Source organism: Oncorhynchus kisutch, linkage group LG22 (genome assembly GCF_002021735.2).
Source record: "Oncorhynchus kisutch isolate 150728-3 linkage group LG22, Okis_V2, whole genome shotgun sequence".
In the NCBI taxonomy this organism is placed as follows: domain Eukaryota; kingdom Metazoa; phylum Chordata; class Actinopteri; order Salmoniformes; family Salmonidae; genus Oncorhynchus; species Oncorhynchus kisutch.
Window position 1 is genome coordinate 8,894,196 of NC_034195.2, and position 14,715 is coordinate 8,908,910.

Consider the following 14,715-nt stretch of genomic DNA (forward strand, 5'->3'; position numbering starts at 1 on the left):
GGGTGTTTGAGTAGGCTAAACTAGCTAGCCGCATTTGCTAGCTAAGTGAAACTGAAAGTGAAGAAAATGATAATCTCTCTCTCGCTTCTCCTGCATTTTTAAATAAATAAATTTGTTAAAAACTGTTCAACTATTGTCTTTCTCTTTCTTTGAGTCAATTACTCACCATAGTTTATCCACTGCTGTGCTAGCTAGCTGTAGCTTATGCTTTCAGTACTAGATTAATACTCTGATCCTTTGATTGGGTGGACAACATGTCAGTTCATGCTGCAAGAGCTCTGATAGGTTGGGGGACGTTCTCCAGAAGTTGTCATAATTACTGTGTAAGTCTATGGAAGGGGGTGAGAACCAAGAGCGTCCTTGGTTTTGTATTGATTTCAATGTACCAAGAGGAGGACGGAAGCTAGCTGTCCTCCGGCTACACCATGGTACTACCCTACAGAGTGATGTTGAGGCTACTGTACACCTTCATTGCAACACAGTATGTTTCAATCAATTATTTGGTGAAATGTCAATATATTTAGTATAATTTAATCTAAAAAGGATAACTTTAAATGTTACATTTTTGTTATTTTTATGAAGTTCACTGAGTAGGATGGTCCTTCCGTTTCTCATCTGAGGAGCCTCCACTGATGGAACCTCACTTCATGAAGCTCCCGACAAACAGATCCTGTGCTGACGTTGCTTCCAGAGGCAGTTTGGAACTCGGTACTGAGTGGCGCAAATCGAGGACAGACAAGTTTTCTGCGCTTCAGCTCTCAGCAGTCCCATTCCGTGAGCTTGTGTGTCCTACCACTTCTCGTCTGAGCTGTTGTCGCTCCTAGACGCGTCCTATGACAGTGCCACGTTGAAAGTCACTGAGCTCTCCAGTTAAAACATTCTACTGCCTCTTTTTGTCTATGGAGATTGCATGGTGGTGTGCTCGATTTTAGACACCTGTCAGCAACGGATGTGGTTGAAATAGCCGAATGCACTAATTTGAAGGGGACTCCACATACTTTTGTATATATAGTGTATGTGACCTGATGCACTGGTTATGTGGCTGTGGGAGCATATTCCAATACTTTCACCTCAAAATACTGGGTAGCTCTTGTCATTGTACATTGATTCTGCTTCCATTTGATAGCGTTTTTCTATTTGACCTATGATTTGTCTACTTTGCGAGTTGTACTGTTTTGCCAAAACCGATAATTTAGCTAGCATTATTGTTCACCATTTGATTGTTATTGAGCAACATAGAACAATTTGTTATACAATAACATTTTATTGAGACTTGTCTTATTACATTCCATATGTATCCCTATATACCAAATAAAACATTCAAGAGCTTCAGAATGTTGTGTAAGACAGTACACATTTGTTTGCTTTACAATGAGCATTAAACAGCAGTGATCTCAAGTGCTGTAAATAAACACACAATAAAGACGTAACTGTGTTAGCCTTGGCTATTATATCAGCTCAGACAAGGGCTTGGTCTCCTGGCAAGTCCCCTCAGCACCCGAGGCAGCTACTGAAGAAGACGTTGCAGTCAGTCAGGCAGAGCTCCATGGAACAAACCATTTCCTCTGTCTATTTCAATCTGCCGTGACTGGGAGATGACGACATGCTCTAGCCCCTGAACACTGGAATCTGTGTGAACCACCACTCTGCACCCCTTTCCTCCTCTCCTCTCCCCAGAGCTTCCAAGCAGCCCCTCTCCTCTCTGCAACATGTGAAGCAATACGCTACTGGGTCGCGCTACACCCAGCTATATTTATCCAGCACAATTTAGTCACGTCTTGTCAGCTGCAAGAGCAGAACCAAGCTACCCCAGCAGGCCCCTTGATTTTCTCCCATAGGACCCAGCCTCTGACAAGAACAGGCAGGCTACAAATTACCCAGAAACACTTCAGGGTTTTATCAGGCCTGAAGAAGATTTCAACAGGACAGAAGTTGGCATTGATATGCCTCTGTGTCGCCCTCCTTGCATATTGCCGTCTGCCTGCCAAAGCCATGTTGCGATACTCAAATGGCAGGAGATATTCAAACTGCATATTCAGGTCAACTGAAGAAAGAGTAATTTCATACATCAACAGACAATCATGTTATATTTTCTGTGTAAGGTTGCTGGAAAGAAATGCTCTCTAGGTAGAACATACAAGGATGTTAGAGGAAAATTCATGTCGGGTTTCCATTGGTTTTGAGATAGTTAAAAGGGAGAGTTTTCCCAAAAACGCTACCACAACATTTCTAACAAGCACCATTGAGAGGACTCAAAATGTGTTGGTTGTGTTAGTGTAAGATACAGTATCCCATGATTTAACCACAGTGGCCTCATGAGTGTATGACTCACACTCAGACACTGTGTGGACCCGAGAGAACTCCCACAGACCCGCAGCAATAGACCTACATTTGACTCAAGTGTGCCATTTTGGAAGTAGCCGATGACTCACTAAAACATGTGAGCGACCACCAAGGCTGTCTATGTTTATATTATTAACAGAAGGAAAGTTTCATGGAGGGTTTAAATTACAAAGCCTCACAAGTATGTCTTCAAAGATATACTGTATGTTGACATATTTTCATAACAGATATTCAGTCATTTTAAGGAATGCATTTTCCCTTGTATGATCATTAATGTAGATTTGGCCATAGCTGATGTAAAGCTTGGCTCCAAGCCGATATATTGTTACAAAGGTTCTAATGTAAAATTAGAACCTTTCCTGAAGTAAAATAACGAAAACGATTTCTTGGTATAACAGTTAATTGCTCTCTTACAAGTCATTTTTTTAATCTCCATTACTATCTCAACCTAATTGAAAGAAAAAATAATACAATCAAATGGTAGGCATACTTGAAATCAGGAACTATTGAGATGGCAATCGGAACATTTTCTAAGCCTCTCACAGAAGCAGTTTTGTCTATATTAGGATGGGGAAGAAACAGGGATATTTTGATCAAGGTATTGCCATGTTGTTAAGCATCAGACCAGGCTCTTTTATCACACTTCCCCCATTGAATCATCCCAACACTGGATACGATTTTTATCCATGCATAGCCAATTTACCTCTACCTACATGTACATATTACCTCAATTACCTCGAGTAACCGGTGCCCCCGCACATTGATTCTGTACCGGTGCCCCCGCACATTGATTCTGTACCGGAACCCCCTGTATATAGCCTCGCTACTTTTATTGTTGTCACACGGCGTTTGCCCACTCCAGACCTCTCCCCGAGAGGCATGAGATGAGGGCGGACACTCTCTCCCTTCCCGAGGGAGCTGGGTGAAAGGTGGCCAGGTAGAGGTCAAGTTGTAAAAGGAACCCCTGGCACTGTGCTGCCGTCCCATCATACTCCCTGGGAAGGGAGAGATGCATCCCACTGGGACTGGCTCCGGATGGGACGGGTAGAGGTAACCCCGGTTGTGCTGGTCGAGGCACTGGAGAGACTTCCTGTCTGTATTACCCATTTTATGCAGGAATTGAACAACTTATTTACACTGTTACATTAGCTTAGAGAAGCAGATTTGTACTGCCTATTGGGCAAATCAGATACTGTTTTTATCAGAAAATGAATGTTTTACAATGATAACTTCGCCTGAGAACTGAAGACATTGGTTAGCTCTCTCATGCCTACTCTTCAGCTCGATGGGCTAACACAGACTTCTTCAAAACCAGATATGATAAGATCTTCTCCAGTACTTCTTTGGTCGCCAAAGGGGAAATGTAATGCCTTGACCTTAGCTGATCGGGTTAACACAGTCTATTCAGAACCAGTTGGTCACGCTGGTCTGATCATGAAATCCACGCCATTAAATTCCCCAACAGTTCTTAACGACAATAAATATGCTGGGCGGTGCTGTTTAACTTTGTGTTACACTTGTTTTTCCTACTACCTTGAGGGAGAAAATGTAACGATTGCACTTTTCGGGGACAGAAACACTGGCTTTGACTTGGGTATCTTCACAAGTGCACTTTCTAGTTTGAGAAACAGACGCCTCACAAGTCCTCAGCTGGCAGCTTCATTAAATAGTACTTGCAAAACACCCGTCTCAACGTCAACAGTGAAGAGGTGACTTCGGGATGCTGGCCTTCTAGGCAGAGTTGCAAAGAAAAAGCCATATCTCAGGCGGGAATAAGTACAAGTAGAGATGGAAAGCCCCATCATATGGTAAGTTTTACTAGGGTTATAAAGTTACACTTATTCTGCCTGGTGGGGGAAGAGCGGGAGAAGGCATAGGGAATGTCCAAATTAAGAAATGTGGATTCTCACAACGGATTTTGCCCCCGGCCACAGGCAGAAAGGTCATTAATAACACAGAACTCACTCGAATAGTGAAACCTGCTGTCTTAAGCTGCCAGGATAAAAAGCAGACAGGAAGAGGAGGGAGCTTTACCTTCATTAGAACACTGTCAACATTGATTTTCTTTCCCATGCTCTGCAATGTTATGGCATCCTCTTATTTCCATATGATTTCAAACGGTGGCGTTTGCAGAAATCCGTTGATGGCAGAGCCAGCAAAAATGTATGTGGTCCAAAATTTGGGAACTTAAATCAACATTAAATTATCATAAAAAGTATAGCTTACCCTATGCTTTACTGTATACTATACCCCACACATGTGATGGCCTACGTAAATCCATGACTCATGCATTTAACATGCGACTCACACAGACCTACATATAATAAACCAGACCTATAGTTAGACTAAAACAACTTTTTAAAGTTATGTCCCCCCATCTTTGACTTTTCTTAAATAAGTCTATATAACACACTATTGTGTTAGACTCTTAATATCACAAACAGAATTTGTGTTATAAGCAGCTTTAAGAGGACATGTCATTTTTTTTCCCTGCCAGGCCTGTGCAACTGATGATGACCCATCAAAACGACACCTAAACCAGTGGTCACCAACCGGTCGTAAAAAAAACAACGATAAAGCCCTGCGATCCTATTGTTTTTATTTGTTTTGTGATGCTGGCGGTAAGTGCACTTGATTCAGTAGCCCCAGCGCCTGGTAGGCAGGGCTCCCATATTGAACCATTACATGTGTCTGAAGGTAGAACTCCCCCTACCCGACAGGCCCAGAGAGCAAATCAAGTGCACCTACAGGCCTGTCGCTGGTCAATCAGATAACTGCAGACACGTGATCTGAGCTTCCTCGAGCCATAGGTTGCGGTCCAAACACTTAAAAGACACACCCTATCCCCTCATCCCTCAAATTAAGTGGACACCTCTGAAGACGTATCATGATGCCAGACGAGTATACACTTGCAGGGCAAGGGGCGAGGGAGGAAGGAATTATTTTTAAATGAACCACCCTTGGCCGGAAATTCGTCACTCGTTCATCCCGCGATGATTGTGTTTTCAGCCACCATTAGCTTGTGGGCCCCATATGCGCTACAGTAAATTTTGAGTGCATGTCTACTTATATTAAATTAATAAGATCTCGGCTTGCATTTTGACTCAGAAAGTGAACTTTAGCTAATTCTCCTACAGAGTGACAAGCATGTAAGACGTTTTGATGTCTATATAGTATCAGAAAGAGACGATTCTGCAGTTTCCAAATCACCTATCCTTAAAAATCACCCCGAGCTCCCACGTGCACTTGCAACACTCAAAGCACAGTAATATATTTAAACAGACAATATGCCATTCTGTTCTTATGAAATACTTTTTTTTTTTTCATAAATTCATTCCTTAAGAACTGCCCTTATCTAATGAATAATTTCTGTTCTTTGTGATGGTGTTTATTTAATGGATTTTAACACTAGAATTGTTTTTTGTTGTTGTGTTTTTTAACATTTTTGTACATGTAGCCTACAGTTACATAAACAAATGAATTCTATTGTGTTCTTTGAAATACATTATATTTTGTATAGCGTTACCGAACACCCTCATAAACACAACCAAATGATTATTCTTCCGACAGTATATATGAAATGTGTTTATTAGACTGTTGACTTTCGAAAGACATGTCATTGGCCCGAAGGGATCCAACGAGGCCTGGCTTTTCTAGTGTTAATCACTAGCATGTTGGCCAATCGAATTAGATCAGGTTTGCGTGAGACACCATCACAGCAAACATTTTTGCTAAACAGTATGCTAATTTTTTTATTTTATTTATTTTTTATTTAACCTTTATTTAACCAGGTAGGCTAGTTGAGAACAAGTTCTCATTTGCAACTGCGACCTGGCCAAGATAAAGCATAGCAGTGTGAGCAGACAACTAAGAGTTACACATGGAGTAAACAATTAACAAGTCAATAACACAGTAGAAAACAAAGGGGGAGTCTATATACAATGTGTGCAGAAGGCATGAGGAGGTAGGCAAATAATTACAATTTTGCAGATTAACACTGGAGTGATGAATGATCAGATGGTACAGGTAGAGATATTGGTGTGCAAAAGAGCAGAAAAGTAAATAAATAAAAACAGTATGGGGATGAGGTAGGTGAAAAAGGGTGGGCTATTTACCAATAGACTATGTACAGCTGCAGCGATCGGTTAGCTGCTCAGATAGCTGATGTTTGAAGTTGGTGAGGGAGATAAAAGTCTCCAACTTCAGCGATTTTTGCAATTCGTTCCAGTCACAGGCAGCAGAGTACTGGAACGAAAGGCGGCCAAATGAGGTGGCTTTAGGGATGATCAGTGAGATACACCTGCTGGAGCGCCTCCTACGGATGGGTGTTGCCATCGTGACCAGTGAGCTGAGATAAGGCGGAGCTTTACCTAGCATGGACTTGTAGATGACCTGGAGCCAGTGGGTCTGGCTACGAATATGTAGCGAGGGCCAGCCGACTAGAGCATACAAGTCGCAGTGGTGGGTGGTATAAGGTGCTTTAGTGACAAAACGGATGGCACTGTGATAAACTGCATCCAGTTTGCTGAGTAGAGTGTTGGAAGCCATTTTGTAGATGACATCGCCAAAGTCGAGGATCGGTAGGATAGTCAGTTTTACTAGGGTAAGCTTGGCGGCGTGAGTGAAGGAGGCTTTGTTGCGGAATAGAAAGCCAACTCTTGATTTGATTTTCGATTGGAGATGTTTGATATGAGTCTGGAAGGAGAGTTTGCAGTCTAGCCAGACACCTAGGTACTTATAGACGTCCACATATTCTAGGTCAGAACCATCCAGGGTGGTGATGCTAGTCGGGCATGCGGGTGCAGGCAGCGACCGGTTGAAAAGCATGCATTTGGTTTTACTAGCGTGTAAGAGCAGTTGGAGGCCACGGAAGGAGTGTTGTATGGCATTGAAGCTTGTTTGGAGGTTAGATAGCACCTCATAATAGGCTGTAGCCTATATAGACCAGAACAGTGGTCCACAACCTTTTCTTAGTCAAGATCACTTTATGAGTCACAATGCAAGTAGAATACTATTCTCTGTGGGCGCGGGAGATCATGTGTGCCTACAATGCATTGTATGATATCAGTTAAATGATCAAATAGCCTATAGGGCCTAACTAAAGTGTATTGGGGGAGAAGCACAGGACAAAGTTCTATTTCCAATTCAATTCCCCATGCATTTGCCTACTTTCATAATAAATGTAGAGTCCCTTATTTTTCTAAACTCGAGTCTCAAGCTAGGCTATATGATTACACTGGTAAAGGGGCCGGTTGTTGTATCCTATTACTTGCAAGGCACAACAGAGCATACATTTAAATAACTCCATTTTTTATTTCATGTCATGTCTCAGCGGAGGGATCGAACGTGTGTCGAAGTGGAGAAGCGTGGTTCATGATTTCTAAGAATGTTTAATAAAAATGTTTGTAGCGCTGATCATTGTCTCTGAATGGACTGAATGTAAAATCACTGATATCAAATAACTTGGCAAAAGCTCCAACATCACATCTACTTGCTTTTGCTAGCCAAGTTGGCTAGAGAGTCAACACAGTGATAGCTGTTGTTTTCTGGACATGGTATCAGCGCAAAGTGACACGTGCCAGAGGCCACATATTATTTGGAAATGAATCAGTTTAACCTGTATTTAACTAGGCAAGTCAGTTAAAAACAAATTCGTATTTACAATGACGGCCTACCCCGGCTAAACCCGGACGACGCTGGGCCAATTGTGTGCCGCCCTATGGGACTCCCAATCACGGCCGTATGTGATACAGCCTAGATTCAAACCAGGGACTGTAGTGACACCTCTTGTACTGATATGCAGTGCCTTAGACCGCTGTGCCACTCAGGAGCTGATTTCTTTTTACAATTTGTTTTTATAGTTTTCCCCCTTGTAAATAAAGAATAATTCATATTCATTACATAGGCCTAACTGAAATTGATTTTATGTAAAGCACCAGATTTTATGTAACATGTCCTTTAGTGTTCTGAAAGGCATCTGCCAAATACCATATATTATTATTGTATTATTATTATTATTGTTATTGTCAATATCCCTTTTGTATATTCCTTTCATTTTCCCACCCCCTCCCTACTGCTTGCTATGAATTCTATCTGATGGTGTATGCATGTTTAGACCAGTGCTTGACTTGGACTGAAATAGGTGCCAGTACTCATTTTGAGTGCCGGTACCGTTTATATTTAGTTGCAGGAACTTCTCAATTACTTTTGAACTAGTATTCTATAGGAGGTGCAGGAACTCAAGCAGAAGAAATGGTGCCGGTACTCAGTTTCATTGAGGTCCTGCCCAAGTCAAGTACAATGCAAGTCAAGTAAAGACAAATAACGTCCCATTTGTAACACTGACGAGTAAAGCATTTTTTTCCTCAAGCCTATTTGGTGGGCCTAGATCCCCTACACCTGTGCCTGCACCCACCCAGACCCAGTCGTGCCTACGCCCCTAGTATCAAGCAAAAGGTTGTAATAAAATTATGTGTCCTTTGGGGCTGATTCCGATTGTAGTAGTAGCAGTACTAGTCTTAGCCAGTGGAGGGCACTTATCCAATGCAAATAACAATGCTCAGTGCACATACCATTCATTAAACAATGTCAGGACGTTTGGGTATACCGCCTACAGCAGATGTACAATATCAGGAAGTTTGGGTATACAGCCTATAGCAGACATAGCGAAGATCAAGAACTAATGTAAGAGGTTGATCTTATCACGACTGTCACCCCATGGGCCCTTGTCAAAACAAGTGAATTACACTGAACAAAATGATAAGCACAACCTGTAAAGTGTTGGTCCCATGTTTCATGAGCTGAAATAAAAAATCTCAGAAATGTTCCATACACAAAAAGCATGTTTCTCAAAATGTTGTGCCCAAAATTGTTTACATCCCTGTTAGTGAGCATTTTTCCTTTGCCAAGGTAATCCATCCACCTGACAGGTGGCATATCAAGAAGCTGACTAAACAGCATGATCATTACACAGGTGCACCTTGTGCGGGGGACAGTAAATGGCCATTCTAAAATGAGGAGTTTTTCACATGACACAACGCCACAGATGTCTCAGGTTTTGAGGAAGCGTGCAACTGGCATGCTGATGCAGGAATGTCCAACAGAGCTGTTGCCAGAAAATGTTATGTTAATTGCACTAACATAAGTCACCTCTAATGCCGTTTTAGAAAACTAGGCAGCACGTTCATCCGGCCCCACAACTACAGACCATGTGTAACCACTCCAGCCCAGGACCTCCACGTCCGACTTTTTCACCTTCGGGTTTGTCGGAGACCAGCCACCAGGACAGCTGATGAAACTGTGGGTTTGCACAACCAAAGTATTTCTGCACAAACTGTCAGAAACCGTCTCAGGGAAGCTCATCTGTGTGCTAACCAGGGTCTTGACCTGACTGCAGTTTAGCGCCGTAACTGACTTCAGTGGGAAAAACCTTCGGTGGTCACTGGCACGCTGAAAAAGTGTGCTCTTCACAGAAGAATCTTGTGTTTAACTGTACTGGGCAGATGGCATTGTGTGGGTGAACGGTATGCTGATGTCAACGTTGTGAACAGAATGCCTCGTGGTGGCGGTGGGGTTATGATATGGGCAGGCATAAGCTACGGAGAACGTACACAATTGCATTTTATCTATGGCAATTTGAATGCACAAAGATACCGTGACGAGATCCTGAGGCCCATTGTTTGTACCATTCCCCCGCCACCATCACCTCATGTTTCAGCATAATAATGCAAGGCCCCATGTCGTAAGGATCTGTACACAATTCCTGAAAGCTGAAAATGTCCCAGTTCATCCATGGCCTGCATACTCACCAGACATGTCACCCATTGAGCACGTTTGGGTTGCTGTGTACGGCAGCATGTTCCTGTTCCCGCCAATATCCAGCAAATTCGCAAAGCTTTGAAGAGGAGTGGGACAACATTCCACGGGCCACAATCACCAGCCTGATCAACTCTATGCGAAGGAGATGTGTCGCGCTGCATGAGGCAAGTGGTGGTCACATCAAATACTGACCGGTTTTCTGATGCACTGCCCTACATTTTTTTAAAGGTATCTGTCACCAACAGATGCATATCTGTACTCCCAGTCATGTGAAATCCATAGATTATGGCCTAATTTATTTATTTCCATTGACTGATTTCCTTATGTGAACTGTAACTAAAATATTTTAAATTGTTGTATGATGCGCCTATACTTTTGTTCATAGGGAATAGGTTGCCATTTGGGTTTCAACCTTTGTGATTAAGTGGAATGCGAAACCATGTCTCTAACATCGATGTCTATACTACATAATTACATGTACAATGGCTTGCGAAAGTATTCACCCCCCTTTTCATATTTTCTTGCCTTAGAACCTGGAATTAAAATGGATTTGTTGGAGGTTTGTATCCTTTGATTTACACAACATGCCTACCACTTTGAAGATGCAAAATAGGACAAAAAAAATCCTGAAAACTTGAGCGTACATAACTATTCTCCCCACAAAGTCAATACCTTGTTAAAGCCACCTTTTGCAGGAATTACAGCTGCAAGTCTCTTGGGGTATGTCTCTATAAGCTTGGCACATCTAGCCACTGGGATTTTTGCACCTTCTTCAAGGCAAAACTGCTCCAGCTACTTCAAGTTGGATGGATTCTGCTGGTGTACAGCAACCTTTAAGTCACACCACAGATTCTCAATTGTATTGAGGTCTGGGCTTTGACTAAGCCATTCCAAAATGTTTAAATGTTTCCCCTTAAACCACTCGAGTGTTGCTTTAGCAGTATGCTTAGGGTCATTGTCCTGCTGGAAGGTGAATCTCTGTCCCAGTCTCAAATCTCTGGAAGACAAACAGGTTTCTCTCAAGAATTTCCCTGTATTTTGCACCATCCATCATTCCTTCAATTCTGACCAGTTTCCCAGTCCCTGCCGATGAAAAACATCCCCATGAGGGGTGATGAGGGGTGTTGGGTTTGCGCTAGACATAGAATTTACCTTGATGGACAAAAAGCTACATTTTAGTCTGATATGACCAGAGTACATTCTTACACATATTTTGTGAGTCTCCCACATGCCTTTTGGCAAACACCAAATGTGTTTGCTTATTTTTTTCTTTAAGCAATGGCTTTTTTTCTAGCCACTCTTCCGTGAAGCCCAGCTCTGTGGAGTCCTATGGACAGATACTCCATTCTCCGATGTGGAGCTTTGCAGCTCCTTCAGGGTTATCTTTGGACTCTTTGTTGCCTCTCTGATTAATGCTCTCCTTGCCTGGTCCGTGAGTTTTGGTGGGTGGCCCTCTTTTGGCAAGTTTGTTGTGGTGCCAAATTCTTTACATTTTTTAATAATAGATTTAATGGTGCTATTTCGGATTTTCAAAGTTACTGATATTTTTTTATAACCCAACCCTGATCTGTACTTCTCCACAACGTTGTCTCTGATCTGTTTGGAGAGCTCCTTGGTCTTCATGGTGCTGCTTGCTTGGTGGTGCCCCTAGCTAGTGGTGTTGCAGACTCTGGTGCCTTTCAGAACAGGTGTATATATACTGAGATCATGTGACAGATCATGTGACACTTGGATTGCACATAGGAGGACTTCATTTAACTAATTATGTGACTTCTGAAGGTAATTGGTTGCACCAGATCTTATTTAGGGGCTTCATAGCAAAGGGGCTGAATACATACGCACGCACCACTTTTCCATTTTTTATTTATTTGAATTATTTATATTTTTTGTTATTTCTTAAATTTAATTTCACTAATTTGGACTATTTTGTGTATTTCCATTACATGAAATCAATATCAAAATCATTTAAATTACAGGTTGTAATGCAACAAAATAGGAAAAAACGCCAAGGGGGATGATTACTTTTGCAAGGCACTGTACATTGTTGCCATCCTATTCTACGATGATGTCCAAAGGGCCAAAAAATAAGTCCTGTGTGATTTGCGCCGTATTTATACACTGTCGGATTTGCATGCCCAGTATGTTGCATCTACATAATGTGCATTTACAGTGTATCATAACATTTTAGTTAGTAAACTGTTTAAAGTGGGGGTGAATTCAGGATTGCTGGCTGCATTAGTCAGAGAGCTCCAGTCACCAACGACTAATCTCGTCAATTCCCTTAAACAAGTATTGGATTCATTAATCTAATGTGCAGACACTTGTAGTCTGTGCAGTTTACCCTTCTGGCAACTCACACAGAACACATGGGCTCCTTGTATAGAAGCTCCAGCGTCAAAATCCATATTTGTTTAGCTCTGTTACCATAGCCACAAAATACACAGAGGTAGAGAACGAGATGTAGTAGTTTTGACTGGAAAGGATAGAGCTTTTGTCAGATTAGACTTTTTGTTGCAGGTTAGGATAATTAACGTAGCAGTTAAGGAGAATTAGGTTTATGAACCCGAGTCATTTAGCAACAGCTCCACAGACCAGAGAAATCATTAGAGTGACTTTTCTATAGCATTCTGCTGTCGTACAATGACGTACAATTCGTCCAGTTCCAGCTGCGAGCAATGTGGCACCCCGTGACACAGGAACAAGATGCAAACACAGAGGAGGTGAGGTCAGAGATGCACATTCCAGGTAGTTTGTGAGGTGTTCCTGACAGCTTGTGGTTGGAAGGGTGAGGGTGACAGGGGGGGGGGGGGGAAAGAAAGGCGCAGACTGTGGAACATCTGTTTAGCATTAGCGCTATCGGGTCAGCAGTTTAACACTACAGGCTGTGGTGCCAACTGATATCAATGCTATAATGCTATCACCTGATAACATCCCATTACAGTGCTACAGATGACATTCACTACACAGGCTTTGAAGGTTGAAGGGTGATTCCCTAAACTAGACTTAACAAGCAGTTTTCCACTCAGACCAAGTGGCATTCCCAACCCCAGACTGGGGCTCATCACTGTTTTCCCATTGGAGTTTAACTGGAGTAAAATGTCCAATGTGATTTGAAAGATCTAAGAGCCTGGCACAAACAATAAACTAAACATCTGTGCAATGGGGCCGGGGATACTCCTGCCAAATTGCCATGTGTACAGATTTCTGTAGGATTCAGTGAGCTTTTGAAAGGCATCGTTTCATTCCCTCGAACACCAGATTTGCCTTCCCCCAACCACAAACACTTCCAAAACTCCTCGTGGCCGGGAACTGCACTGTGAGGTGCTGCTGCTCCTGATTCAATCTATCTCAGAACTGTGAGGCCAAGGGAGGAGAAGGGAGAGAGAGAGGAGAAGGGAGGGAGAGAGAGAGGAAGCCAGCTCTTTGACACTCCACCCCCTAAAGCTAATTTCCCTGGATGGGTGAAATCAAACCTTGCCTACCCTGGCCCTGGGCTGCTTCTGAAAGAGCTTTTCAGAGCTCGAGGAGGGGACCTCAAACTCACTTCCCTTTAAAGTTAGCTATCTAACCACTGACTGTACCCTCTACCAACACACTGCTCCCACAAAACTGTTCCTGAGCAAACATTACACAAACTTCAACATCTGCTGTCTGAGACCTATAGCACTGCACAACACCTACAGCAGATCTCTCCAGGTGTATGTAATTTCATGTAAAACAGCAGTAAAATGTGTTTGAAAGAAACCTGACTGATCGATATCTAATGGTGTGGGATGAAGGTACCCCTATGCCCGGGTCCGATGTCAGTTTTTATTTTTTACCTCCCAAAAGTGAGGAGGGTGAAGGATCGATTAGCTGAACCTAAGTCAGCGATTAGAGGCAACTTCAACCCGGAAACCCAAGTGATTATGATTGATATGTATAGGAGAGAAGCCGCTGAAAGTGAGAGTTGACTTGAATGACCCCCATAGCTACAGCTGTGACTTTCTGACATAACAGGGGATCAGCTGGGAGACTAATAGCTTGAAGAACTAATTTGGCTTGTTGCACTTACCTCCATGGCTGGGGCTGGGCAGACAGAGCAGGGGCAAGAAGGCACTCAGCAGGACCAAACGCAGGGCTCTCATATTGCCGGTGTAGTCCTCTGCAACTCACTCTCCATTCAAAGGGAACTGTCTTCCAGTTAATTTTGGGAGCCGAGTTGCTTCTGCATCTCTACTCTATGGAAGGGGTTGGGCCCCCGAAGTAAACGCCCTCCTTCTTGCAACCCCCCAAAAAGCCACAAGAGCCCTGCCTACGCCTCCCTTCAGCCCTTTGCCTAGCACACTCCCAGAGAGAGCCACGCCGCCCCTGGTGGAAAAAAGTACACAACACTCCCTCGCCCCTTTCTCCCCCCCGCTCTCTCAAATTACTGAGTCTGGCCACTCAACGTTGAAGGGCTCTTTATGTCTTCTGCCAGTAATTGGAATGGCCTTTAGAGACTGCAGGCTGGTGCTGTAGGGATAAACCTTTTGCTTTTAATTAAAGATGAAAATCAAGGTTGTTTCACTCTCT

At 42.9% G+C, this 14,715-nt stretch overlaps 1 protein-coding gene across 1 annotated transcript in view; it reads right to left on the reverse strand.

Moving 5' to 3' along the window:
- cspg4 (chondroitin sulfate proteoglycan 4) overlaps positions 1 to 14,328 on the reverse strand; it is a 99,053-nt gene extending 84,725 nt beyond the window's left edge. Inside the window, exon 1 of the mRNA XM_020456613.2 lies at positions 14,216 to 14,328. Coding sequence (XP_020312202.1) covers positions 14,216 to 14,288 — 73 coding nt within the window. The 5' untranslated portion in view covers positions 14,289 to 14,328. The remainder of the gene's footprint in view (positions 1 to 14,215) is intronic.
- Between the last annotated feature and the right edge of the window lie 387 nt (positions 14,329 to 14,715).